Genomic DNA, 27339 nt, shown 5'->3' on the forward strand with positions numbered 1-27339 from the left:
GTGACACGTCGTTTTTTTCAGGTTTTATTACACAGACTGAAGCTTAAAATTCTCGTTATTACGTGGTGGAGTTTATTTACAATGAAGACATTCATCGGGTCGTACGGCAAATAATGACTGATATTTCCCCTCGTTTTGAATAAATAAGATCAATTTGAGACACGAAAAGCTTACTTCCAGTCACCAACAGGATGGTTTGTGGACGCACTCCGGTTGTTTGTTCGCGTTTAGCGCCCCCTTCCGGGTAGACAGGGTATCGAACGCTGACGCTCATGTCTGTATTGATGTGACTAATAAAATCATTTCGAAAATCTACGCAGAATTGGGTCGCAGAGCAGCGCAGCCGCCTTGGAGACAAAAGCGCTCAGAGAGCAGCCCAACGCCGAGTAAATCATCTCTCCAAGTGTGACATGGGTCACAGGTTACATGACAGTGGAAATTGCTTTGCTGGATAATCAAAATCCATTTGTCTTCAGGTGCCTCATCAAATATTCCCAAATATCAACGATCGTGCAAAGGTCCCAGCCCATATGAAGATCAAAGCCCATGTTGCCAAAGATTCCAAAAGATCAAAGTCCCTCTGGAATCTGGAAAATCACAGAAACGTGATCAATGGCCTATTGACATGTTTTTCACTAAACTCCAGTCATAGCTTTTTTGAGTTATTCTGCTATCAGAGAGCAGGTGGACAGACGCCGACTGCCACATAACCTCCCCGACAGAGGTAATAATTCAACGTCTGATTTTCTGCGGCATCCTCAAATCCCAGCACAAAAAGTGATTCAGACAGCGATTCGCTATCGTGAAGCAAGGAAGCGTGAGTGACTGTATGTGACAGTGTGCCACATTTATCCATGGCAGTCCTGTAGAGAGGAGCCTGCCTACTCGCCAAAGTCTCCATCTGTCTGCAGCCCTGCGAGGAGTATCCGCTAGTCGCCTTCGTTTGCACAGGTCCTCATGCTGGTCTGCTTGGTGCACGCCAACACCGGCTCTGCTGGTGGGAGCTATATTTACAAACAGCTGCTGTGGCCATCAAAGGAATTATGGGCTGGAGAATTGCTGCTCTGCATTTGATTAAACCCTCACGCGTCATATACTTTTCCCAAATTCTCGTTCGTTTTGGGCAGGGCAGCGACACACAGGGACAAGTTCACATGGTTTTATTGAGACTTGTCGATAGAAATATCTGTGCACGTAAACATTTGTTGCAGAAAAGTAGCAGACGCGTGAAGTAGTGTCACACACAACAGCAGGTAAAAGGGCACGTTGGAAGCTACACACAGAAGGTTAATGCACATCATAGCAGTGGCAGCATTTCAAAATAAAACAAAGTGAAGCACAAAGCTGAGGTTGCAAACGGCCAATGATCTGAGGGATGCGTATTCGCAAGGAGACGAGGATGGGTTCATAATTGCTCGATATTTCAGCATCGAATTTTCCACTTTCTTTAATTTGTCGTACACATTTTCAAATTTGCGCAATCCTCGCCGCGGTTTTATGCATAGGACACATCTGATCATGCACAATATAAAGTCGTTATTAGGTCATCTTTAACTTTACAGGATTACAACCTCGTCACATTTGCCCATCGGACGAATCCACCTGTTTTCGCTCCACCTTCCTCACAAAGGGAAGACCAGGAACCCGGAGAAGGTGGAGTATTTCCATCCTCCCATCAGGTTTCCCCTCTCCAGTTTGAGGAAGGCCTTGTCTCCCTTTTCCATGATCACCAGGCCGGCATTGGTGGCAGCTTCCCTGGTCACATCCTGGTCACCAGCAAATGCTGAAAACATTGGCCAACCATTTAGCATCAAACTGACCTAAGAGATTAAAAAAAAGGGGGATTATTGTGCACATGTGTATCCACTGCTGTCAAAAATATTAAAGCAGTCTGTTAAGGTATTTTACTTGTATAGTTTGTCTGTTGTAGGCCTTTACGACATGGAAATTGAAGCTGTACACGCCTCTTCTTGGGGCCAGAAAGACGCTGGTTTCTTGGTCAAAATGGGTTCCCACGTTCACTAAAATCTGGTGTGGAAACAAGCAGAGATGAGAGGATATAAAGGTAAATAGCAACCAAGCCTTTGTAGTTTCCAAATATCTGTGTGAGCCTTAAACTGAGGTGTTTCCCTCACTGTCAAACTCTCTCCATACCCTCTTTCTAATTGGCACCGACGTGTGACTACAAAACACTTGAAAATGGAGCTCAGAGCAAATGTGTCATCTCGTTTTATCATCAAATTGCAAAAAAAGGTCAAACGGCAGAGATCTGAAGTCAAATTTCAAAGCAAAATTGTGGGTGATTATTCCATCGATGTGGAAGAAAAGGAGCTTTTAACTCAGCGGCTGTCGTTTAAAGTTTACTCACGTTGTCGAAGTAGATGATCATGGTGCGATTGCTCATGTCTGTGGGCTCGTGGTTGGTCTGGCGGCTGACGGAGAAGGCCACTCTCCCGGAGCCTGAGCGCACCGACATTCCCAGGGCGTTACCGGCAGGCTCGGAGGAAGGAGTGGAGTCACATACCACCAGACACTTCCCCTCCAGGATGATGGGATCGGTGTCATTCTGGCCCCTGGACTCCATTGGCCCCCACAACAAGAGCACCATCACCAGCAGGGAGAGGTCAAAGGTGACTGACCTGGGATGCATGACTGAACCTCGCACGTTGGAATCTCCTTGATTAGAAAAGTGTCATTTGGATAACCTGAAACAAAAAGCTCAACTTTAGCCAGCAAAGTCTGTGGGGCCCAAGCGTGTTCAGAAAACACACTCAGAACCGTCCAGTGAGCACGGCTGTCAGTCAAACTTTCATGTTCTCTCTCGCTTTCCTTTCACAAATCTCAAATCGCTTCGGAGCCCTACGTGTCACGTCAGCAGGGGCCGGAATGGCAATCACACACACACACACACACACACACACAAATCCTTGTCAGCAAAAAAACTTGACAAGAATACAGACAAGACAACAGACAACAGGGATGGAGTGAGAGAGGACCCGAGTTTGATATTCGAATGAGAGGACGGTGATTGGGGGAGGGGGGGGGGGGGGGGGCAGTGCGGGGGGCAAAAAAGGGATGAGGTAAGATTCTTGGAGAGGTGACAGGGCAAAGATGCTGGAATGAAAAAAGGCAGAGTGGGGGAACAACTCCACTGAGAGACCATCTGTCCTTTGCGTACACCCCCCCACTAGCTACCAACACAACACACATTCCCTCAATCAGATTCAGGCGCGTGCGCACGTTCACACTCGTCACTGCAAGAAGAACATTTTTACTCCGCGGTGACTGTAAAATGTTCCCTTTCATTCATTTCGCAGCAACGTCCTTAAGCACCAGACCAGAGGAGCGCAAATGTGAGTAAAGAAAACACTCCCAAGTCACTTTAGTGGGCTCTTCACGCACTAAAGCGCTTCACTACAGTGCAGAATAATAACAACCCAATCAAAGATAAACGGTTATGAAATGGCTTTTGTGTTGCTTTGATACTTCAGTAAAATGGAAAGATCACCTGTTTCTGTCTGAAGTGTCTCGTCTCCACATCAGGCGGCAGCAGATGCTCGGTCTCGGACGTTCCGGCTCTCGTTCCCCGCCGTCATATTATTTTACAGCACCGGAGTCGGTCTGAGATTGCAGAGGACGCTGTGATCTCCTCCTCTCTTCCTCTCTCGCTCTCCCTTTGTGCCACCCCCCTTTTCTTTCTCACCCTCTATGTTGCATCCTCCCACTCACCTTCATAGTGAAATAAAGAAAATATGAGGATGACTGTATACTGAAACAGCTTTTAAGAGTCAGCCTAGCCCATGAAGCGGATGCTGTTCACTTTGTTTTATTCCTCTCATATGCTGGGGATGAATTTATGAAGACACACAGTGTCCCCCCGTCACAGCAGAAAACCAGAGCATGATGCATCAGGTTGTTTTTTGAATTCACACACGACAGCTTCATCAGGAAGAAAAAAAATAAATAAATAATGACGTCCAAAATCATCAGCAGACCATTGAAACTGTATTGATTGTTTACATAAATGTAACAGCACATTCAGCCATGACGGAGATGACTCTGTCCCACCCACTGATCAATTTTAGTATCTCTTTAGGGAGTGGGAGGAAGACCTCTGTCTGAAATCACATCAGAAATCTCGAGCAGGTTCTTTGTTGTCCTCCACCCTCAGGTTTTGGTGACGATGGCGACGCGGCTGTTGAGCTCGGCTTTGTAGAGTCCGAAGCCCAAACAGAGCGGCTGCGTGAACGCAGCGGTGAAGGTGTGGAGGTGGGTCAGGCCGCCGGACGCTCCCACCTCGGAGAAATTGATGGTCCCCGCGCTGTAGTCCACGGCGACGCCGACCCGGTTGCCGGCCATTCGGTGCAGGAGGCGGGTCTTCCGGCGGTTGTGCCAGGCCGCAAGCTTCCTGTCGTGCTGCTGCGTCAAACTCCACGAGAACTGGGAGACATTTAAATCAAAACTCCCTTAAACAATAAGCTGCGTTCCTAAAGCAAACCGTTCCAATGTGATCGGCCTGTGTAACTACCTTGTTAATCCCAAAGGTGTTGCCCTCTTTCCCTTTTCGCCCGATACTTCTGTAGCAAAGGCCGATATCCCAGAATCCCTCAGCCTCCAGCTCCCAGTAGTGAGTCCCGGAGGAGAAGGTCTGGACAGTGAGGACCTGCGGCCAGTGGTCGAAGCGTTCAGGGTGAGCGGGGCAGGGCAGGCGGTGTCTGACCCTGACCACTGAGCGGAGGTCATCGGAGATGCTCAACAGTGGGTGTGCAGTGTTGGTGTCCAGGGTCAAAGGACTGGTCACTGGATGAGAAGGGAACAAAGCACCACGAAGTCAGGAAATTAGAACCAGTCAAGGATGTCCATGACAGGTACAACAGTTCACCACTAGAGGGAGCTCGCTTTTTTAGGGAGATGATTTCCATCTTTACATAATATTGATATTTTTGTTGGTTCCATTTTACTCTTTAGAGCTAAGCTAATAGTGCTAACAGCTGCTGATAACAAAGGCACATGGCCTCATAGACGTATGTGGCTGTAAAGGTGAACGAACACGTCACCAGAGGTGACACTCACAAAGCTCCCTCTTGAGTTCAGTAAGGCAGCGGAGGGCGGCGGCGATGAAGTCTCGATACTTGTGCTCGATGTCCTCCAAGATGTGTTTCCTGTCCAGACTGATGGGTTCGGGGACGAAGAGTGGACTGTTCAGGTCTGCCAGTAACCTGGAATAAGAGCACAACCCAGCTTTGCACGCGAAGAAAAGCACATGATTACATTTGCATTACATTTCTGCAGGAGGTGATAAGGAGCACTTATGAGAAAAGACATTTATATGATCAGAAAATTAAAGATTTCACGTGCAGCCTTAATAAAAGCAGAATATTGGATGAGGAACTTAAAATATACACAACCACCAACTACAGCTTGATCACATCTAGTTTGTGGATGTCTATTGGTCATTAATTCAATAAAACTATCACTGTTATTCCCTGTGGGCGGAGCTTCTAACATCACAATGGTTGTTGACTTACTTTGTGTCGTCAGACTGAAAAGCCTGAGGAAAGAAGAGTGGAGGACACGTCATCAACCAATCACAGCTAACAGCCTCGTTAGCTGCATGCTAACACTGACACCCGTCTTTCGTAATCAGCTGTTGACGGGACCTGTTTATTTTCCAGCGCCGTCCCGACAGTTTCGGTTGGTTGGAGACCATTTCGAAACTGTCAGAGGAGTTCGGATGGATACCTGACAGCAGCTACGCTGTCTGTCGTCGTCGCGAGCGTAGATGTTCTTACCCAGATGAGAAGAAAGGGGTCCGTCTCCGCCAGCAACGAGGCCAGGTAGTGCTGGATGCTCAGCGTCTGGCTCATGTCCTCTCTCACCCTGCAGCAGTCCTCGTGCACGCGCTCAAGCAGCTGCTTTCTCTCCTTCTTGGTGATGTCCCTCAAGGCAAGAACCAGGTTCTGCACCTGCAGCTGCAGGTCTGACCCCAGCTGATCCACCTGGGAATCGTCCTGCTTCAGAGAGTCCTGGAACCAATCAGGACAATCTCTGGGTGAATGACTGATGAGCCCGGGTATGAAAGGGCCGTGTCCTGAGCAAATTCCACCTTCAAAGAAGGTCCAGACCACACGTTGCTCTGGGACTTGATCCCAAAACTCAATTAGGCTGGTGTCATAAACCATTGCTTTAATTTAACGACGCTAACTTCAGTTTGACATACATGGAGTCCTTTATTCCCCTCCCCGCTATGATTAATCTGCGTCGAATTGACGCGAAAGATGATGGATCGTGAACAGATCACTCACAGCGGTGGCGGAGTCAACGTTCTCGAAGTCTTTGAGGATTTTCTCTCCATCTTTCAGCTTCCCGTCTGCCTTGCTGAGCAGGCTCTGGAGGATGACCTGCGGAGTCCATCACAGATGAGCAACAAAACCAGCAGAACGACGCCATCTAGTGGTCGGTTCCCCCCAGCTGACCTTTAACTCCTCCTCCACCTGTCTGAGGGCCTTCACTTTGTGCTGGGCGTGGCCTCCCTCCAGCAGACAGTCGCCGCACATGTACAGCCTGTCGTCGGTGCAGTAGTAGCGCAGTATTTCTGCGTGTTCCGGGCACCGTCGATGGGAGAGGTCGCCCAGCGGGTCCACCAGCAGGTGGCTGCTGAACGCCGGCCTCTCCAGATGTGGTTGGAGGTGGTCGGCACACAGCGACACCTCACACCTCAGGCAGGTTTTGACGGCCAACGACGGCTCTCCTTCGTCCGCTCCGTCGGGGCAGCAGTCGCACAGCACCTCGCCGTGCTCCTCCTGGCACTGGGGGCAGACAAAGCGGCTTCTGCCCTCGGCCAGGACGCTCCAGGCCTCGCGGACGCAGGTGGGGCAGAAGCTGTGACCGCACGGCAGGGGGTGGGCTTGGCTGAAGACGTCCCGGCACACGGAGCAGGTCAGCTCCACCTCCAGGGACGCCATCGTTAGCAGGTGAACGCTAATGACAGATTAGGGCAGGTGATCACACACCCCCAGCAGGGATGTCGCCGTCTAGTCCAAAACAGGCACAAATAGCTGGATCCATATGATAATTAAATATTTCAATCACTTCTACGCTTTAAATATCGACTCTGTGACGGTCTCCATGTTTATCTGAAGCTTTGATATCTGATTTCAATGTTTTGTTACAAGTAGAGCACCAAGTTATTCATTGTTATATTAATAAAAAACTAACGATATATAATCGGTGTTTAGTTTTTTATTTTTCTGGTCTTCCTTACACACAAATGTGTGATTTACAAGCTCTAAACCAGGAATCAGACACTGTTAGATCTGAATTCCTGGCAAGTAGGAAATCCTTTTTTCAGTCCAACTGTGCTCACAGACCATAATCCAGCTTGCTGTGCTCTATGAATAGAATACTTAACTGTTTATCTACTAATACCTGCAAATAGAGTGGAGGAATCTTACGTACTGAGGAAACACAGCATCATTACATTACATGTTGCAAACGCAGGCTAGAATCCAGAATCTGGACCTTCTGTGGCCTGTAGACTGACCTTAACCTGGGGTTGACCTGACAACTTGTCCAAATATTAGAAATGCCATTTGCACAGCGAGCAATAATTAACAGCAAACGACCTGAATAAGATTGTAACGTGTTATTGGGATACCGACCTGAGGTGCGACTCAAGCGACGAGGATCAGGAGATCAGCTCCAATTTAACCACCTGCCGCTACGTGTTCATCTCAGTTCACTGTGACAAGAACTCAGAACCAACGTCCTTCCTCCTGGTGTCTCCAGTCTGAGGCCGCTGGAGCCTGATTTCAGCCGGCGTTGACAGAGTTTAGGTTAATCCCAACCGAGGTCACGTGACCCCAGAGGAGCCCTTGACTTAATGGACTTTAACAGAGCTCCACAAAGCATCAAACATTATTGTAAAATAGCGTGTAAGGAGTGAATATGAGAGGCCACGGCGATAAATGACAGACAAAATAAGGATTTAAATATATTTCATTCAACAGGAACAGTTTACAACTCATGAGCTGTATCAGGTTCTAGGAGGGCTGCAGGTTTCTATCTCTGGTTCCTGGACAGAACATTCAAAAAGGTGTTAAAATCATAAATTAAGGGAAAAAGCTTTAATGCTGAACTGAAAAATTCCAGCTTTTCCTCTCGATCTGGTCTTCCAGTGACCCCTAGCGGCGGGATTGGTGTACGACCTGCGCGATCAGTTTCGGTGTAATAGGATCCATGAAGCGTCAAGCTGTTCAATTCTTGACCTTTCAGGAGGTGACCTTGGTCAACGCGAAATCATGAATTTATCAGGAGCATCGCCGCTGTTTGAGCGCGTTTCCGTGCCCACCTGTGACAATCGTTATTCAGGCCAGCCCTTCACCCCTGTTTGAGCTGCGCGCTGAGAGTCAATGGGAGGGAAACGTGCACGGACACTGCTTCCCAGAGGACCGTCTGGCGGCGCGGGCCATTAATTATAACAGACAGGGACACCGACAGAAGACAGACAGACAGTACCGCAGAGGGCGCAGACAGGCCCCGGCAGTTGAAGCAGGCCCGACAAATACAAAGGGACGAGGGGGGGAGCAAGCGCGCACGGCCGCGGAGGGGGGAGGACGGAGGAAAAAATCAATCCAGCCGCTGCTGCGCGTCTGCACCGACTGCCGGACAATGTGTTACTGCAGTCAGGCATAAAAACGAGCCTCTGTCATAAGAGACAAAGCGATCCGCGACGGAGATAAATAATTGAAAAAAATGCGGCTGCCCGACTGCGCATCACCGGGAGCGAGCGTGGAAGAGCTGCGCCAGTGTCCCGGCTGAGAGACGGAGTCGGTCTTACCCAACATAACCTCCGGAGCGGCGTCCCTCCCACCTGTCATAAAACAATATCGCCGCCGAAAATCGTCGCGACGCGCACGGTGGGTACTTTTTTTTTTTTTTTTTTTGAGTGTGTTTATGTGAAAGGATCGTGTCGGCGACGAGCGGCCTGTGGCTGAAATGCACATCCGGGACTCTGTTTTTTTGTGGAAGTCATATTATTTTATGATTCATAACTTGTTATGATGCGGGGGCGCGCCTGACGTGCAACAGGTCGACGTACAGTAGCGGGGACGCGCTTGGCTCGGCTGAATTTTCGCTTTTTGGACCAAAACATTGCTTCCCCCCCCCTCTTTACGCAACCGAACGTCGAGTAGCACTGGCATGAATTCGCAGTAAAAATGACGTTTGTGGCACTTTACGGTTCTGGTTACGATTTAGGAATATATTAGATTTTTGACTGTGTGATCAATGTTAGCATGAAAATATGTTTAAATTATCAGACTTCACAAAAGGTTCATACACAAAAGTACCTATAGCCATTAAAAAAATATTGACGTGTAATTGAATATCTATATAACTATGTTATAATAAATATACCTGGACCCCTCTGAAAAGCTCTTTAGCTTGGGGGTTGGGGGGGGGGGGGGGGGGGTGTCCTATTTCAAATGTGCCAACCACATATATCAGACCTGTGATGCTTTTTATTATTCAGGCCAAGCCTCTTGAATGTTATGGATGTCACAATGGGAATAACAGTTTTCCTCCTCACTGTCTTTCTGTCAGTCGTCTCACTTACTGTCCACGTGGTGCACACTTGGTATGAGGGTGAAAAAGGGAGTATTGTGCGTCCAGTCAGTGGCCTTATGTGCAGCGTGACGCTCACTCAGCTGTGCTCCCTCAAGGCCATTGTTTGAAATTCCACCCAATTTCAGCTGTTTACCAGGCAAACATGGGAGCCCGCGTAGGTGCAAATGCAACAAAACACACGAGCGAGGTGGTTTTTGGACACCCACCTGCTTTAAATGTCAAGAAAAACAGCAGATTTCGACGATTGAGTGGATGCAGAAATGGCTTTTGGGCGCCCTAAACCCTGCATGCCACCACATGATGGACTTGAACGTCAGAGCGGGTTTGGGTTTTACTAAAGAGAGGCCGCGGCTGTAAAGAAGGGGTGTTCACTCGCCATTTGAATGCAAAGTAGAGGATGAACAAGTGAGCCGTGTGTGTGCGCGAGCTCTTAGACAAGGGGGACATGTCAAGAGAAGGGCCACATGGCCCTTTATTCCTTTCTATACACCGTAATGAAGACGTGCTCCATCCATGCACACATTTTTGGACTCTGGAAGTATTTTTGTACATTTGAATCATTCAGACACACAATGAGTAAAAGGGGTGTTTGCCAAAATGTGGATCCCACATTGAAAAAAGGCCCCAGCAGCTTAGGAGCCTGATTATCAGTGCTGGTGGGGATTATACCGAGAGATGCCTGAGGCTCCACAGTTGGATTCACACTGAATGTGACTTTCAGATCGCTGTAAGGTGCTTTTAATTAACATGCAGGGATTGTTTGAGGGTGTTTTTGTGATGCATTTTCTGTCACTCAGCCAAAGGAGACGGTCCAAATAGTGACGGCAGTGATCATTTAACAGCGTATTTACTTTAATAGACTTGATTTTAGGTTGTGTTATTTTATGATAAGGGAAAAAAAGAGGCCTTTGGAATTAATTTGTTGGCTAATCGTCCTCACTCACCCTTTGAGGTTGCAACCTCGAGCTCTTTTCTGCCTTATTAAACACACATTTCTTCGCTCCTGCAGATACAGACCACCCGCGTAAGCAAATCCCCAGAGAAATGTGCGTGTTTAATTCATAAAGGAAAAACAGAAATCCAGCCAATGGAGTGACACAACAAGTTGCTGCTTGTTGTTTGTGTGCTTGTGTGTGTGTGTCTGTGTGTGCGTGTGTGTGTGTGTGTGTGTGTGTGGGGTGGGGGTTGGAGAGATTAGCATAAACAAACAAACCTTGCTTACATTCTCTCATTGCACCAATGCGTGCTCAACTTTAAAAGACTGCCGTTTGCAAATGACAAATCAGTTTTTAGTGAGAATTTTAGGGGTTCTATCTTCACCGCCTCTCTTTATCTGCTTATAATGGACACTTCCACGTTTGGAGGTGGATCCTTTATGTGGGTGGGCAGGTAGAGTGAGGTAAAGCCTATTGTCTTGTTGTGTGTTGCCCTGGAAACGAGTTAGGCTCCACTAGGGGTGAGCGGCGTATTCTTTCTGATCAGTGGGATCTGTGTGCCTGCAAGCGTGAAGCGTTTTCCTGTGTGTCGGTGGGAGTGGGGAAGCTGAGCCTTGATAAGGAAAGACAGAGCAAATAAAAGAAAGCAACGGTGGGCGATAAGAGGGTGGAGTTCTGAGTTAAGAGTCATTTCTTATCCTGCCAAGTTGTGCCATTTCCCAGCAACCATCTGCCTCCGCTGTTTGGGTTCTTTCCTGAGGTGGAAGACCATGACGCCAACTGTTGTTGTCATTCATGACGGCGAAATTACAGAGAGATTTTCTGCTTTTAATTTCAATAGATTACACCTGGAAGACTCTCCATTTCTCCTGGATTCGCCCTTTTACTCTCCATCGTTGACAGCGTTCAGAAGAACTCTCAGAGCTTCTCACTCTTCCTCGCTACTATCAAGCTCACTCAGCCGGTGCTCTCAGCAGCCCCTCAAAGGCCCTCAGCCCATCCTCACTTAATCTCTGTTCTGAAGAGCAACGATGGCTTCTCCCAAATTGGGGTTGCCAGTTCCCACCACCAATTCTTCCTCCTCTTTGGCGTCTGCCACTCTGTGTCCGCCACAACCCCCTGGGAGCCCCAGCCATGTGCCACAGGGCCCGCCAAGTCCTCTTACATCTGCTCCTAGCCCGGGCGTGACATCGGCTGCACCTTCTAGGACCCAGCTGAATATTGCCCTGATTCTGGAGGAACTGCGAGTGCTGCAGCAGAGGCAGATCCACCAGATGCAGATAACAGAGGAAATCTGTAGACAGGTGCTACGCCTTGGTGGAGCATCCTATACCCTAGAGACCCCTTTCCAGCACCTTCTTCCTCCACTTCCTCAGCTGTGTCTGGAAGACAGTAAAAGGGAGGCAAGTCCAAATTCACAGCCAAGTGCGCCTGAGACTTCCACATCTGTGACTCCTCTCTTGGCATGTTTCTCCTCCCTACTCCCTGCTGATGTAGCTGACAAACCCCTAAACTCAAACAGCTCCTTGTCTCAAATACTGAAGCCCCACAAATCCCAGGGAGAAGGAGTGGTGGGTCATTGTCATCCGAAGGGGAGTTCTCAATCCTCAGTCCCCATCACCCCGTCCTCAGACGCCGCTGTAGCTTCCTCCCAGTATCCCCTCGCGCTGTCTTTGGCACTTCCCAATTGTTGTCTTAACGAGAAATCTTCCAATACGACTTTAATGAGCGGACACCTTGGCCGATCGCACCAAAGCTCTTCCCTCCCCACGTCACTGCCTGCAGCTCAAAACTCTAAACAAGTTGTCTCAGGAGGACTAGAGTCTTTCACAACCACTGGCCGCCTGCAACATGCCTGCCGCTTCTGTGGGAAAATGTTCAGCAGTGATTCTTCCCTACAGATACATTTGCGCTCGCATACAGGGGAACGACCTTACCAGTGTCCAGTGTGCCTCAACCGATTCACCACAAGGGGTAATCTCAAGGTGCACTTTCTACGCCACCGCGAGCAGAACCCAGAGCTCTCACTTTCACTACTGCCACCTTCTTTGTTTGGAGTAGCATTAGGAGCTAGTTGCAGGTCAGATTTTGGGAAGAGCAGTGGCAGCACTGGTGATGTTAACATCGTACAGAAAAGGCCAAAAAGCAGGCCTGAGGATGAAACATGTGGTAGTGATGTGGAAGTCAGTGGCCCTGCTACCTTGTCTGCGGGGACCTCTGGAGGGCCTACACCTTCTACCCTACCCTTGGCCCCAAATGTTAACCTGGCTTTGATTTCACATTCTCTTCTGCAACTTAATAGAGCAGCGGCTGTAGCTGCAGCAGCTTCTATTACCTCCAGCACCTCCCATTCGGCATCTTCAGCCTCCACATCATCTCTGGTTACTTCCCTTCTCTCCAATCCATCCTTATCCTCATCCTCTGCCCTCGCAGAGTTGTTCAAGGGTGCCAAACAGCACTTTGATGAGAACACTCCGCCTATGGCACAAATTATTTCACCTGAAAACTACCCCCAGCTAGCTCACCTACCTAAGCTTCTTTTCCCATCCATTTCCACTTCTTCTACTCCTGTTCCACACTCATCCCTCTACACTCATCCAGCCTTAAGTCTGCTACGTGCACCATTATCTTCAGCTTCCCGCTCCCACCAACATGCTTCATCCAGCCATTCTCAGTTGTCGGCTCCATTCTCTACCTTTTCGAAAGCCCCTGGTCCACTCACAGCCACTCCATCTTCTCTGCCAATGACAATTGCCACCGCAACTCCTACGTCCGAAACCTCCAAGCTGCAGAGGCTGGTAGAGAACCTCGAAAAGATGCCTCCTTCCTCTTCACCGTGGGTGTCGTCTTCATCAATCATGGAAAGATTATGCAGCAATACTGCTACCTCATCAGCGAGTTCAGCCAACGGTCGTTTTACTAATGCCAGCACTTCGACCACTTACGTCATGGCTTCCCCACCATCTTCTGCTCCTGCCTCCGCTTGTGTTTCTAACTTCAGCCAGGACTTCATGGGTGCACTTGGAATAAATGCTAATGGGGTGAAGGCCATGGCAGGGGGGTTACTACCACCATTAAGTATCACAGGTCCAACTACAAACCTCACAAACAACCAGTGTGGGGTATGTCTACGGGTGTTGAGCTGCCCCAGAGCATTGCGTCTGCATCAAGCTACACACCTGGGAGAGCGGCCTTTCCCATGTAAGATATGTGGGAGGTCATTCTCGACCAAAGGCAGCCTGCGTTCACATCTGGCGACCCATCACGCACGACCACACAATGCATGCGTGCAGAACTCTTGCCCCCTGTGCCAGCGCAAGTTCACTAACGCCCTCGTGCTCCAGCACCACATCCGTATGCACCTTGGTGGGCAGTTGCCCACAGATGGCACAGAGGCACCTGCACATAAGATGCCAAATGAATCCAGTGCGAAACCACTGCCACAGTCTCAGTCCCAGGCTAAGGATCTAACCACTGCTTCTAGTGAAGCTTCCCAATTACTGGGACATTCTGTGAGCCCAGCATTGGACATGTCCCTTGTCTCGACTGGTTTAAAATCAGTTGACAAGTCTAGATCCTCGAGCCCGGAGCTTATCCCACCTTCTGATCTTACTCCTGACCCCTCCATCAATCCAGCCACGCAGACTCCCCCACAAGCCTGCATAGAACCACCTGTCCTTTGTGTCAGTGCTCCTCTTCCAGCTTCCCAGGAAAGAGACCAGTCTTCCCCAGCTGACAACCAAGTTGAACAACAATCCAGTGTTGATGTTTTTCTCCCCAAATCTCCCCCATCACCATCTTCCCCCACCATGACCAAAACAACAGCGTCTTCTAACGCCATGGAAGTGGATTGCGGTATTGATGAAGAAACAGACGCAGTTCTTTCCAGTTCGAACCAAGAAGACCTTCAGAGCACACCTGCTCCCAGTGCCTCATTTGATTTTTCTTCCACCACTACATCTTCAAATGCCGTAGTGAGTCAGGATGTCGATGCTTCGGCGGTCTTGGAACTGGACTCCAGGCCTCAATCCCCAGAACCCATGGAGGAGGACAAAGAACAGCTTCCTTCACCAGCATCACCAAAGCAAGACCAAACAACTGTGCCCGACGATGGAGAGCCAACAATGGCATCGACTTCAGAGACTGTTGACACTGTTGCTGCTGAAGGTGCACCACAGACAGGCGCACCACAGACAGGTGCACCACAGACAGGCGCACCACAGACAGCTGCCACTTTTGTAAGGGAGACTCGTCAGAGCTTCCATTTTGGTTCCTTTGAGAGGGACAAACAGGTGGAAGGTGCTGAGATTAAGAGACTGGCTCTGGGTGGAGAGAAGGAGGCTTCTGCCACCATCAGCCTCGTCCCAACCCTCCCCTCACCGATGTCTCGTCCTGAGAAGAAGACCTACTGCTGTGCCGAGTGTGGGAAAGAATATGCCAGTCGCAGTGGCCTCAAGGTGGGGATGGATGTAATTCAGATCTAATTCTTTATTGATCGATGTATTGGCTATAGTGTTAGTAGATTTAACATTATTTTTGTATGTTTATTTTTTACTTCATGCTACAATGCCTGTCCCTCCCTAAACAAAAATATTGCTCTTCGTTTTCCCAGGGGCACATGAAGCACCACGGCGTTGTAACAAAAGCACGTCCACTGTCCCGGAGCGTCCGCTCCTCCGCTGAACGTCTTCCCTCTTCGGCGTCGATGACCGCTTTAAACATTCCTGCCACCAGGAGCTCAACGGGCTTCTGGAATCAGTACCAAGCATTTCTCAACAGCACCAGTCACAAGCCAAATGACGAGCCCACCTCCGGCAACCAGGCAGAGATCGAGGCAGCCGAATCGCCTGTTCCATCGGACATGGAGCCGAAAGGCCCCAGTGAAGCCAGAGGGGATTCCAGCGAAGGCCGCTAGCGTGACCGACGTCGATTGGTGGGTAACGTTATGGTATTTTCACCCATGTCGTCCGTCGGTGAAACCGCGTAAGCGTTTGCATTGTGCTGCTTCCTCAACATAGTTCACGTATCCTGTCAGTTTGATCGTCAGAGTAATATGTCTGTTCGTGAAAGTCGTGAGTCAGTCAGCATGGTATCGTGTTTAAAAAAAAAAAAAAAATAGAGGAGAAAATACGGAATTCAATTGTTCCAAGTTTAATGCAAATGCAGAAACTGTATCTCTGTTGTGTAAGTGTTTCATATGAGAAGAGGGTCAAAAAATGATCAGTGGCTTTTCTTTTTTTTAACCACAGGAAAAAAAAATTAGGCGCTAATTAGACACTTAGTCACAATTATATGAAGATAACAACTATTCGTGTTGTGCTGCACACAGAAACCGAACAGTCGGCACCAGGGGAGCTGTTTGCTATTTAAAAGGACTTTTTGACAATGTTGGCCTGACTTAGATTCAATATTTTACATTCAAGATATTATTCCTTGAAGCTATCAAAGATTTCGAACGTTTGTTTTTCTTGCTGTTCACTCACTTTCTTGTGGTTCGTTTCGGACTCTGCGGTCCTTTGACCGCAGGACCGCAGTGGCGTTTGTAAAGCCAGTGAGGACATGTTCTTTGTTATCTTTGACCTTGAAATTTGTGAATAGTGGCTGTCGTTTGGTCCAACATTAATACCTGTAACTAATTTTCAGTTTCTAAATCTGTAAGTTGCTATAGATCTATGTCTTTGTTGTAAACTGTACCTTCAGTATCTCCATAATAAACTTTGGGAATCCCAATTCTACCCCAGTCGCAACGTGTTGAAATGTGTGTGAGATGTCTCAGAGTCACGTCACGATCTCTGCATTCTCCACGATGACCCAATCCCCTCTTGTGTTGCAACCGCTGGGATAGAGGGGAGTGGAGACGGGTGTGTAAACATAAATCTACAGGTAGGGTGTGTCTGGAGTCCTAAAGAATGCACAGCTTCATGGTTTCCACAGCAGTGAGCTTATGTGATGGGACATCCATCGCGCCCATCACCACAAAGAAAGGGAGTTCCACCACATGCGTGCCAGGGACTTCATTATGTCAATGTAACATCATGTGCATGCAGAACTTCACACAGATGTCCCAGGACAGCTGTGGGAGGACGTTCCTCCCATTCAGTACAGAATATATCATACAGAATGTTTTGCTTATGAAGCCATTTTTGAGAACATTTTGCCCATTACTGGCCTAGTACATGAAAACACCTCCATCCCCTCCTAGGAAGCCTTTTTTTTCTTCCACTCAATAAAAACCAGCGATAAATACTTCCTCATCTCCTTATTAGGTTACCGAGCTGGTGATGTAGTTATACCCTGCGACGTTAGAGGGCGCACTTCTCACTGTAAAGTCCCTGACCCTTCGTATTACACCCTGCTTGTGCTCACTTCAGTTAAAAGGCACTAAAATGAGTTCAAAACATATATTTAATTGTATCTGTGAGTTCAAGGAGGCAGAAGTGACCCATTCTTGTCACTTGGGGATTAAAAACCACCATTGTAGAAAGCATTTTGTTGATATGTATTCTTAAAGTTGTAAAATCATTTTTTCTTGCCTTCTCCCAGACTTTCCACTCTGCATGTATAATCAATGTTGAGAATTCCTTTGAGCAATGAAGCATTTGATGATCGTTCAATTTTAAACCAAATGCCAAGGTCATCAAGTTAGTTTCGGCTGTCCGCGGTGGAGGGGCGGGATGAATTAGGAGGGGGAGGTTTACAACCCTCTACTTTCCGGCTAAAGGTCTCTGGGGAGAATCAAACTACCACGTCTGCAACGAGCGGAGGAGAAGAGAGGATCAAAATAAGCCGACGGAGAAGAGAAACTGTCCGGGCGTGGAAAACAAAGGCTGCCGCAACATCTGGAGCAAAGTTTTAGGCGTAAAAGGCGCGCAGCTATTCGGACTTCCTTTTCCCAGTAAGGTCCCAGAATTAAAGGAGAATGCGCAGACTGGAATAACCCCTCTGCTGGTTCTGTAAGAAATAAGTTACAGAAACGCAGCGCTGCGGGATCTGCGGGAATCGAAGAATCGGTGCGCCGAACGCGCTTTGAAAGAAATCTCCCGTATGATGATCTGACAAGTTTACAGGTAGCGAGTTAGGAAAGTGTTCGATTTTTTTTATTTTATTTTAGCGTTTTAAAGGTGATTCAAGCGATGGCTCCAAAGCTGAAGTCGCCTGTCCGGCTGCTGCTGTTGGCGGTGGTTTTGGAGCTGAGCGCACAAGGATCGACGGACAGAGAAGTCAAACCAGAGGTGAGACTCCACACAAAGGCGTAAATCTGAGATGAGCAGTCCACAGCGCACGGTTGGAGATATCACCCAGACAGCCTCGCATACACGCAAGCAAGAAAGACATCAATAGCCAGATAAATTGATTAAAAAGGTTAATTTCGGGTGAATAGCAACGTTCTAAGAAGTCAGAATACTGATTGTCATTCGGCCAAACCCACAAACGTAGTCAAAAACACTTGGCTTTGTGAAGTCTAATGACGGTAACAACAAAAATATGGGGAGGGCTCTGACCCCGGTGAGAGGAAACAGCCCATAATGAGGAGAGCGCTGGGGAAAAGGCTGAGAAATGCTGAGCAGGCAGAACCGAAACAAATGCAAATTGGGAGGCCGATAGATGTCGGTAGCTTTATTCCGAAGAAGGGTGTAATCGCTGCCATCTGTCCCGAGTTAAGTCTTCCTGAGGGAGGTGGGCCTCATGCGCAATGAGCATCTGCAGCATGTCAGCTGTGATTGCTGCGGAAAGATCACTCCCAAGCCTTTCAACTCTGATTCCGATCCAAAAACCTGCCGAGATCACGTCCCTCTCGAACCTGCACATCGGCAGTCATCCAAAAACATCTGGACGCTCCTCAACTTCTGCAGGAAGCGGCACTGATGCGAGTCCCCAAACATTTGCCTCCTCCGGTCCCGTCGACGTTGAGTTCAAAAACAAACAAACAAAAAATGCTTGTGTGTGATTTTTGCTGGGTCGCGCTGAAGTGCCAAAAGTGTCTGAATCACTGGATCCACCTTGTGGTTTGTGGAATATGGAATGATAATTCCAGCCGTACTCCAACTGTAACTCAACACAAATGACCTACATATGGCTGAGAATCAGTGATTGGATGGGAATCGCCACAGTTTGCAACCTTTGAACGCAGCTTTTCCAACCCAATGACCCAATAATACGGGCTGATGCTGCTCTATAAGCTAACCATGTTATTTTTAATATGCTTATGAACCCGAGCTTTCCATAACGTTGACATCAGCTGAGCTCAAACTACATGACACAGAGGGGCAGAGCTTACAGAGGTCTATAATCACGTAGAATCTCGTAGCATGGAAATAAAACCCGCCTGTATCAGCACCTGGTTCCAGGCTGCAGGAAGTCCAGCGGAGGGTTTTCCTGCTGGTCAGTGTGTGAGAGCAGCCGTCAGGATTCTGAGGATGTCGGCAAGTCATGTCTGTGGTGGAGAGAGGAAGAGGGCAGTGGGACGTTGGTTAGTGTGTCAGCAATCACACACACGCGCGCACACACACACGCACGCACGGCGTCTTTAACGAGGCGCTGAGGTCATTTATGCTGAGGAAGAGGAGTGATGAAAGCGGAGCAGACAGTGAGGAGGCTGTTGCGGACTAGAAAGGACGGCATTGTGGTGACGGGAGTGATGCAATCGAAAGAAAGGAAGGCAGGAAGTAAATTAGAGGGCGATGTGACACACATCCCGTATGAACATATGCCGTCTTTCTTCCGGGGAGGATTTAGGAAAACGTCACCTCTAAAAGGTCAGAAGCTGGCGGCCCGACGGGCAGAAGTGGTCAAAGGATGTATGGCGAAGCGTGAGGTCATCGCCTCACTTCCTCTTTAAGGAGGAAATGGACACATTTAAGATGGTCTCTGTGTTCCTCATCGGTCATGTGGGCGCAGGTCCGTGTTTTCCACTCCTTTGTCACGAGGTCTTATTGTTGTTGGCTGCAGACCTGGTGTTTAATGGACAGCAGCTGGGGGGATGTGGGGGGGGACACCCGTTTAAAGATGTTTCTACGTGTGCGTTGACCAGCCGCCAGTCTTTTTTTTTTCCTTTCTCCCAAAAGTACATCAACAAGAACGGCAACAAGTTGGATTTCAACAGTCAACTCCCTCGAGACACACAAGCAAGCAGCAAAAGCCAATAATGAGCTGCTGCCAGAGGAGAGGGAGCAATAATTTCATACGTTTATGATAGCTTACAGCTAGATTCTACTGGGAGCGTGCGTGTGTGTGTGTGTGTGTGTGTGTGTGTGCATTTGACCCATATAACCATGAATCTCATCTCCTGGCCTCCATTAATGGAACATCTGACTCTGAAACCTCTCTCTTATGCTACAGAGATCCATAGCAACCCTTTGCTTCTCTTAAGTCTTCCATTTAGCAATAAACTCTCATGACTGCACCGTTCAAACTCCCAGACCTTAACGGTGGTGTTTCCCTGATGTGGACTGCAGATGTGGGAGGAAAAACAATGAAACCTATTAGCCTAAAGTAATGGTGAATAGTGCATAAACAGAGGACAGCTGGCTCTCCACAACCAGCCGTAAACGGTTAAAACCTTTTTACTTGAAGGCTTCGTGGTATAAAGGCCTGGTGTGCAGGGTAAATATTGTAAAGTCAGTTATTATTAGCATACAATGTTCATATTGATATTTCTGGAGCTACATCTTGCTGCCTAAAGACTCATAATGGTTAATAACTGGAAAAATGCCTGAATTTATGGCCTGTGAGTGAAGGTTCTTCTGAATTTATTGGACAAGACTGTGGGAACCACGAGTCTTCATCACAGGCCTGCAACAGTCTGGGCTGTTGGCTCCTATGCCTTTGAAAATAGTGACCATTTCCTCTTCCTGCCGCTGCTTTAGTTACTCAGCCCATTACCAGCCTCAAAAATAGCCCAGCGCCAGGGTGAATAAGACCTTGTCGAGTCACCTGAGGGAGCTGTGAATCAAGCGTGGGAGCCCAGAAGGTAAAACAAATGCTCAGTGTCAGTCAACAGCAGGCCTTTTGACCGCGCACGGTGGAGGAAAGAAAACACAGAGAAGGTGTATAGGGAGAAGATTAGGGTCGAATGGCCCTACACAATTTTCTGTATGTTCAGATTGAAATCCATCTGATCCCGAGCTGCTGAAGCTTATGTTTGACTTTCCCACAGGGGTGGATGAACTGAAACAGCGACTCTTTATGTGTCCGCCGGAGTGATTCCCAACCAGAATGCACCCATTCAGTAGGGAATGACCTCCGACTGTCTGTGGGACAGACACAGAGAGACGGATTAGCCGGGACTTGGCTCCTGCATCTGCTACATAATATTAGCTCCAAAATGCTAAAAAATCTGATTGTTAGAGATGTTAGAAATGCCAGATAGGCGGCGGTAATAATGGAGCTCTGGGTGTGGTCGGTCCTACATTTTTACCCTTTAAGTTTCTGGGTTTTCCATAAGAGAGGGATCAAGGAGGAGGCCTGGAGACAGAGACGAGAGTGGGAAGAGTTTGAGGTTTTGGACGCAAGGATGAAGAAATTCCCACTGAAATTACTGGTTGACTGGGCAGCTGCTGCTACTGGCCTGGAGGTTGCACAAGGCCAGGTCCCAACCTGGGACACTCCCGTTCTGTTCTGCTTCAAACAGATGTGCACTGTACCCATCCAAACGAGGAGCTCCCATTAAGTAACATCGCTCCGAGCGTGTCCCAACGTGTAATTCTGCAGAAACATGCAGCGTCCTCTCAGAGCTGACAACGTTGCAGGAAAACACTAAATGTATGGAAAGTTGTGAGGAGAGACCCGTTCACGGATCTGTGACGGATATCCTCAAGAAAACACGTCGTTAACGCTGACAAAAGGGGTTCCTTTGGTGTCCGTTTAGCTTTAGTTTGAGAGGTTCGGAGGAGCTCTGTGGGCGAGAGGTGTGGAGCTGGAACACATCCAACTGACAGACCAGAAGAAGAGCGAAACGAGTTGCTAGGGGAAAATAAGGTCAGGCCGAGGGAGCCGGAGGCTTGTGCAACTCACTGACCGTCATGTTTTGTTCTGCCGGAGCCTCAAACTAATCACTTCTTCATGGACAAACTCAGCAGAACACAGAAACTGGACTTGGAGGGGTTGTTTTTCTGTTCTCGGTCTGGCAGCCATCTGCTGGAACGCGAACCGTCTCTGTTCGAGGGTTTTCAGCGCTACGTTGCCGGACGGGAGCGTGCCAGGTGCTCCCGGTGACGTTGCTCCGAACGTGCGGACGCCACAACAAAGCCGTTATTCGTGTTGTCAGTCAGGAATGTGTTTTTGCTGCCGTGGCGTGAAAACATCCTGGACCCTTTGCCAGGATCATTCCGCGGCGTCGTGACTCAGGGTTCTGATCAACAACACTCGGGTGACCCGTCACGCGCCCTCGCTCCTTACTCGGCTGAGCGTTTCCGTGGCGATGTTGCGCAACTCAGGCGGTGATTCACGCTGTTGTCTCCTTCGACAGTCATGGCTGCAGCAGTACGGGTACCTGCCCCCGGGCGACCTGAGGACACACTCCCTCCGCTCGCCTCACTCCGTGACCTCAGCCATCGCCGCCATGCAGAGGTTCTACGGCCTCACCGTCACCGGCTCCATCGACGACAACACCATCCAGTGAGCCCCTTCGAACGGCGGCGTTGGGAAACGCGGCTTTATACCCGCCGCACGCCTGCGACGGGCAGCATTCCTGCGCTGTTCTGAGTGGTCTTGTGTCTCTGGCAGGGCCATGAAGCGACCGCGCTGTGGTGTGCCAGACAAGTTTGGGGCAGAGTTGAAGAGCAACCTGAGGAGGAAGAGATACGCCATCCAGGGCTTAAAGTGGAACAAGAACGAAGTCACCTTCTCGTAAGTCACGCTCTGTTTGGGTGATGTCATGGAAACAAATTCCCTTGCCTCAAGAGGAATAAGAAGTGATTATTAACTCTTTCTTCCCCTCCATCCACACATCCTGTTTCACTTTCTCAGTATACAGAATTACACCCCCAAGGTGGGCGAGTACGAGACCTATGAGGCCATCAGGAAGGCCTTCAAGGTGTGGGAGAGCATCACTCCGCTCCGGTTCCGGGAAATCCCCTACAGCTACATACGGGACAGAGTGGAGGAGTTTGCAGACATCATGCTCTTCTTCGGCGAGGGTTTCCATGGTGACAGCAGTCCCTTTGACGGGGAGGGTGGATTCCTCGCCCATGCCTATTTCCCTGGAAACGGCATCGGCGGCGACACCCACTTCGATGCAGCCGAGCCTTGGACCGTCAAAAACCGGGATCTGACAGGTGAGGCTCCGTTAGATACGTGGTTATTGAGGACGGGACTTTTTTTCGCCTTTAAAAAGACCCTGCTGACGCAGACTTTGGCAGTTACTGGGAATTCTGATGTTGCGAGGAAAAGGCGAGCAGCAGCAGGTCCGGCGAAAAAGCCCCAGGCTACGTAAGGGGAGTGCGACTCTGCCGCATCAGCTGTTTGGGACTCTGACACATGCTCACATGACCTCATTGTTGGTTACTGGTGCACATTTGTGTGACTGAAAAAAACTTATCTTCCATCTACTGTGGTTTCACAGGTAATGACCTTTTCCTGGTTGCGGTGCATGAACTGGGCCACGCTCTGGGTTTGGAGCATTCCAACGACCCTTCGGCCATCATGGCTCCCTTCTACCAGTGGATGGACACGGAAAACTTTGAACTCCCCGATGACGATCGCAGAGGCATCCAGCAACTTTATGGTGAGTTATCGAGTCACGCTGCGAACCGCTGTCACAGCCCATTAACGGTGCCTGAAACACTGGATCTTTACGCCTCTGCAGGGTCCGGATCGGGTCCCCAGCCTCCTCCTGTTACACCAGACTATGGTATTCAGCCCACATACGCCCCTGACAAGCCCCATGTTGGCCCCAACATCTGCGATGGCCACTTTGACACCATCACAACCCTCCGGGGGGAAATGTTTGTGTTCAAGGTAGACTGAGGCGCCCTCCTCGGACCGTTGGAGGCGACAGTGGAGCTGTGAGCTAACAGTTACCGTTTGTTCCAGGACAAGTGGTTCTGGAGGGTACGCAACAACCACGTGATGGACGGATACCCCATGCCCATTGGTCAGTTCTGGAGGGGACTGCCCACCCACATCAACTCTGCTTTTGAGAGAGAAGATGGAAAGTTTGCTTTCTTCAAAGGCGAGTCCCGTTTGCTAATTTAACCATGTGGGAGATTTCAGAGCAGCCGTCCTTATGTTCCGTTTCTTGACCGACTCTCTGCAGGGGACAGATATTGGGTGTTCACCGAGTCCAATCTGGACCCCGGTTTCCCCAAGAATCTGAACGAAATGGGCAGCGGACTTCCCAGAGATCGAATAGACGCGGCGCTCTACTACACACCGACCGGCCAGACGTTTTACTTCAGAGCAAACAAGTTAGTCACAAAACATTACATCCCTCAGGAAAACCTCCCACCTGCGTCAGCAGATGCGTTTCATCCGGAATTACCGCTCAAGCGACAGTCCTGAATAACAGAATCTGCCTCTTGTCCAAACATTGAAAGCAGACCTTAGTTAGCGTACCCCTATTTAAACCCTCGTCCTTGTTATGAAACGTTGGGAAAAATGTCAGTCAGTGCTTACACTGGAAAAGCCACCAACATAAACAGGGACAAACGGATGGAGTTATTTAAAAGAAACAACCAAAATTGCACAGAAACCGTCTTCTGAGGACAATTTCATGCCTTATTTTCAGAGGCCGGTTGTTAGGATGGTTGATGCTAATGTCACTGAGGCGGTTTTGGGTTTCACGCTGAGGTACAACGGCGGCAGGACCAGTCGCCGAGTCTGCGACTTTTTGGACCGCCTCAAAACTAACGACGAAATAACCTCCTGAACCGTCCCCTCTCAGGTATTATCGCTTCAACGAAGCGTCGCGATCCGTCGACGCCGGCTATCCAAAGTCAATCAGCGTGTGGCAGGGAGTGCCCGACAACTTCAAAGCAGCCTTCATGAGTAAAGATCAAGGTAAACGCGGCGTTTGGACGCCAGAAATCAAGACATCGGCCACGTCGTGATCCCTTTTGTTTCTTCTCTGTCTCCCATCAACAGCGTACACGTACTTCTACAAAGCCAACAAGTACTGGAAGTTCAACAACCAGGTCATGCGCGTGGAGCCCGGGTATCCCAAATCGGCCCTGCGGGACTGGATGGGCTGCCCGAACGAAGACCCCAAGACAGACGGAGGCAAAGGCGGAGGTGGACACGACAAGGACAAGGAAAGGGGGAAGGACAAGGAACGTGAAGATAAAGACAGAACCAGGGATAGAGAGAGGGAGCGAGAGAGGGAGAGAGAGAGGGAGCGAGAGAGGGACAGAGAGAGGGAGCGAGAGAGGGAGAGAGAGGACGAGGAAACGGAGGTGATCATTGTTGAAGTGGGTGACGATGACGCGGTCGGTGGGGGCAATAAAGTAGCGATGGTGGTGGTGCCGCTCTTCCTGCTAGCGTGCGTGATCGTGACGCTGGCGGCCTTGGTGTTTTTCCGCTGGTATGGCACTCCCAGGCGACTCCTCTACTTCCAACGCTCCTTATTGGATAAGGTGTAGACGGACCGGGAGAAGAGCGGTGGGGGGAAAAAAAGTGGACGGGAACGTAACCGGAGAGCGAGAGAAAGAGGTGAAACCACCTTACCACTGCCTTTTCTTTCTTTCTTTTTGCCCTTTCTCTCATCCCGCCCCTCTGTTATTTTTTCTCACCCGTCCGTCTCGGCCGGCCTCGTGGTCACTGACGCCAGCTCTTTGCTGTTTGTTTTAGCCTTTTCTTTCACCGTCTTATTTTTAGTGGTCAGTGTTTCTGTCCTCGTGAATTTCCGCCTTGAACCCCCCCCCCCACACACACACCACCCACCCTTGCATGCTCCTTCCAGTAAGCAGTCCTTTCGCTCGCTCCCCCCCCCCCACCTGTCGAATTGCACATACCCACTGATGACCACATTTGCGAATGGCGGCGGCGGCGGCGGCGGCGTCTCCCCACCACCCAGTGAGAGACACTCGTGACCGAACGGAGCCACGTGCACTATCACTATCAGAGTGCACAACTGGGGGAAGTCCGGTCGGCCAGCGATGAACGTGTCCGAGCCAGTAGGGAGCAGAAAAGGGAACCAAAGCGCCAACTGAATCATGAGATTCTTTAATCTACACTCTTTAATGCGAATGTCTTTTTTTCTTTTTTATACTAATGTCTTTAGCGCTGACTATTAAAATGATGTCATTCTAATTATGACCATTACTATTATTGTTGTTGTTGTGTAAAAAAAAAAAAAAAAAGAAGTGTGTGTTTTGTACATTGTCATTAAAAAGTCCTGCTGGACAGTGACATTCAGTTTTGAAAGTGGCCTTAATTTTATATTTGTGGGGACAGTGAATGGGGACGGGGATTATGTATTCTGGAAACTTGATTTATTTTTTTTTTTACCTTGAATATTGAAAATAAATTGAAAGATCTGAAAATGACTCCTTTTTGTCATCGTACTTAATCATAAGCCCTGTTACACCACAAGTGAGAGGCTAGTTAGCAGCAGCAATGATGGCAACCGTGATAATAATAGTAATGATCCAGCTTTTGCAATGAGTTTGTGTTTTCCTACGCTTATATAAGCATTTCTTACTGAATAAAGTCATTCTAAAATGCTTTCTGTGCTTTGATTTCCACTTAGTCACGTTCATAAGTTATTACAGCCTTTCAGACACACTTAAAAGAGTCACATGATGCTCTTAAAGTCGTACGCGTCGTGAATAAAATTGGAAACAGCGCGCGCTTTATCAGTGTTTCTTCCAGCTCTTACGTGGGCTGTATCGGCGATGTCGCTCCTCCTCCCAGCCTTCTCCAGTCCTCCTGGACCTCCAGGTTTCTTGCTCCCCAACCGCACCACTCTGTTACTGGGCTTCGGAAAATGTCAGGCCAGAAACTGGGATGGAAAAGGCGGCAGGGATCCAGCGCTTAAGTAGAAACAGGGATGAAGATGATGTAAAACTGTTGCTGTACAGCAGGAGAACATATCGGCGATAGCTACTCCGTGTGTGTGTATCATACCTGCCGGTACCGGTGGAGGTGCTGACACACCCTCAGGTGACCAGCACAGGCCCCCGTTACCACGGCAACGCAAACATGCCGTCACGCATGACCTGCACGGCCATAAATTCCTTTATTTGTCCGTCGTGCAGCGGGTGCGCCAGCACTCCCATCCACCACGAGCCAATAAAATCTCAAACATCCAACTTTAGGCGTCCCCCCCCCCCAACTTCTTCATGATCCTGCTAATCAACAACTCCCTGTGAGGGCAGACGTGGAGGGGAACAATGAGGGTGGGGGTCAGAACCTCTATGATGACGTTACCGGGGCTCGTGCACCTAAAATGATGACTTTGTGTCGCCATCGTGCCCAAAATGACGAAGGGGCGCCTATTCGTCTCTTCTCCAGTGTTTTGAGAAGTCAGGGCTGGGGAGAGAAGTCACGAGGCTTTACGGGGAGGGGTGGGGGGCTTGGGGGCGTGGGGGGGGTAACTGGGCGAGTCACATTTGGAGGCCAGAGATGGAGCAGGATTCCATGAGCAACATCTGGAATTCCAACTGCATCATGCAGGCCAGACACACAGCAGGCCACAGCTATGAGAGCTGGGGGAGGGGGGGGGGGGTGATTTGTTTAATTGTCTTTTTACAACAAAGTCAGAATGAAGACAGTAAAACTGTTATTTTCGCTGCCTCAGCAGATCTCAGCAGGCCTCGGTCCTCCAGCCCCTGGGCCGCGG

At 49.1% G+C, this 27339-nt stretch overlaps 4 protein-coding genes across 6 annotated transcripts; 2 read left to right on the forward strand and 2 right to left on the reverse strand.

The window, feature by feature from the left end:
- Positions 1 to 1145: 1145 nt before the first annotated feature.
- Positions 1146 to 3669, reverse strand: cbln12 (cerebellin 12). Its single transcript, XM_057058047.1, has 4 exons — positions 3509 to 3669; positions 2369 to 2705; positions 1909 to 2028; positions 1146 to 1820 (listed from the first exon to the last, which is right to left on the reverse strand). Exons 2-4 carry the CDS (start codon positions 2648 to 2650, stop codon positions 1623 to 1625), a joined length of 600 nt encoding a protein of 199 aa, XP_056914027.1. The 5' UTR covers positions 2651 to 2705; positions 3509 to 3669; the 3' UTR covers positions 1146 to 1622.
- A 314-nt stretch (positions 3670 to 3983) lies between these two features.
- Positions 3984 to 7946, reverse strand: trim110 (tripartite motif containing 110). 2 transcript variants are annotated; one of them, XM_057058027.1, is made up of 8 exons: positions 7662 to 7946; positions 6477 to 6981; positions 6306 to 6401; positions 5793 to 6026; positions 5529 to 5551; positions 5074 to 5219; positions 4529 to 4800; positions 3984 to 4440 (listed from the first exon to the last, which is right to left on the reverse strand). In XM_057058027.1, exons 2-8 carry the CDS (start codon positions 6963 to 6965, stop codon positions 4168 to 4170), a joined length of 1533 nt encoding a protein of 510 aa, XP_056914007.1. In that variant the 5' UTR covers positions 6966 to 6981; positions 7662 to 7946; the 3' UTR covers positions 3984 to 4167. The 2 variants fall into 2 exon arrangements, with proteins under 2 accessions (XP_056914007.1, XP_056914008.1); XM_057058028.1 differs by having other exon boundaries at positions 6477 to 7034.
- An 831-nt stretch (positions 7947 to 8777) lies between these two features.
- Positions 8778 to 16302, forward strand: sall2 (spalt-like transcription factor 2). The gene is made up of 3 exons (XM_057058006.1): positions 8778 to 8918; positions 11404 to 15019; positions 15175 to 16302. The coding sequence occupies exons 2-3, from the start codon at positions 11594 to 11596 to the stop codon at positions 15475 to 15477; spliced, it is 3729 nt and encodes a 1242-aa protein (XP_056913986.1). The 5' UTR covers positions 8778 to 8918; positions 11404 to 11593; the 3' UTR covers positions 15478 to 16302.
- Positions 16303 to 17282: 980 nt separating this feature from the next.
- On the forward strand, positions 17283 to 26222 carry mmp14b (matrix metallopeptidase 14b (membrane-inserted)). Of its 2 annotated transcripts, XM_057058013.1 has the most exons (10): positions 17285 to 17794; positions 22030 to 22178; positions 22287 to 22409; positions 22530 to 22837; positions 23125 to 23286; positions 23368 to 23519; positions 23595 to 23733; positions 23818 to 23968; positions 24445 to 24560; positions 24645 to 26222. In XM_057058013.1, the coding sequence occupies exons 1-10, from the start codon at positions 17696 to 17698 to the stop codon at positions 25136 to 25138; spliced, it is 1893 nt and encodes a 630-aa protein (XP_056913993.1). In that variant the 5' UTR covers positions 17285 to 17695; the 3' UTR covers positions 25139 to 26222. The 2 variants fall into 2 exon arrangements, with proteins under 2 accessions (XP_056913992.1, XP_056913993.1); XM_057058012.1 differs by having other exon boundaries at positions 17283 to 17794; positions 23125 to 23519.
- Positions 26223 to 27339: the final 1117 nt, after the last annotated feature.

Source organism: Takifugu flavidus, chromosome 15, assembly GCF_003711565.1.
Source record: "Takifugu flavidus isolate HTHZ2018 chromosome 15, ASM371156v2, whole genome shotgun sequence".
Classification (NCBI taxonomy): Eukaryota; Metazoa; Chordata; class Actinopteri; order Tetraodontiformes; family Tetraodontidae; genus Takifugu; species Takifugu flavidus.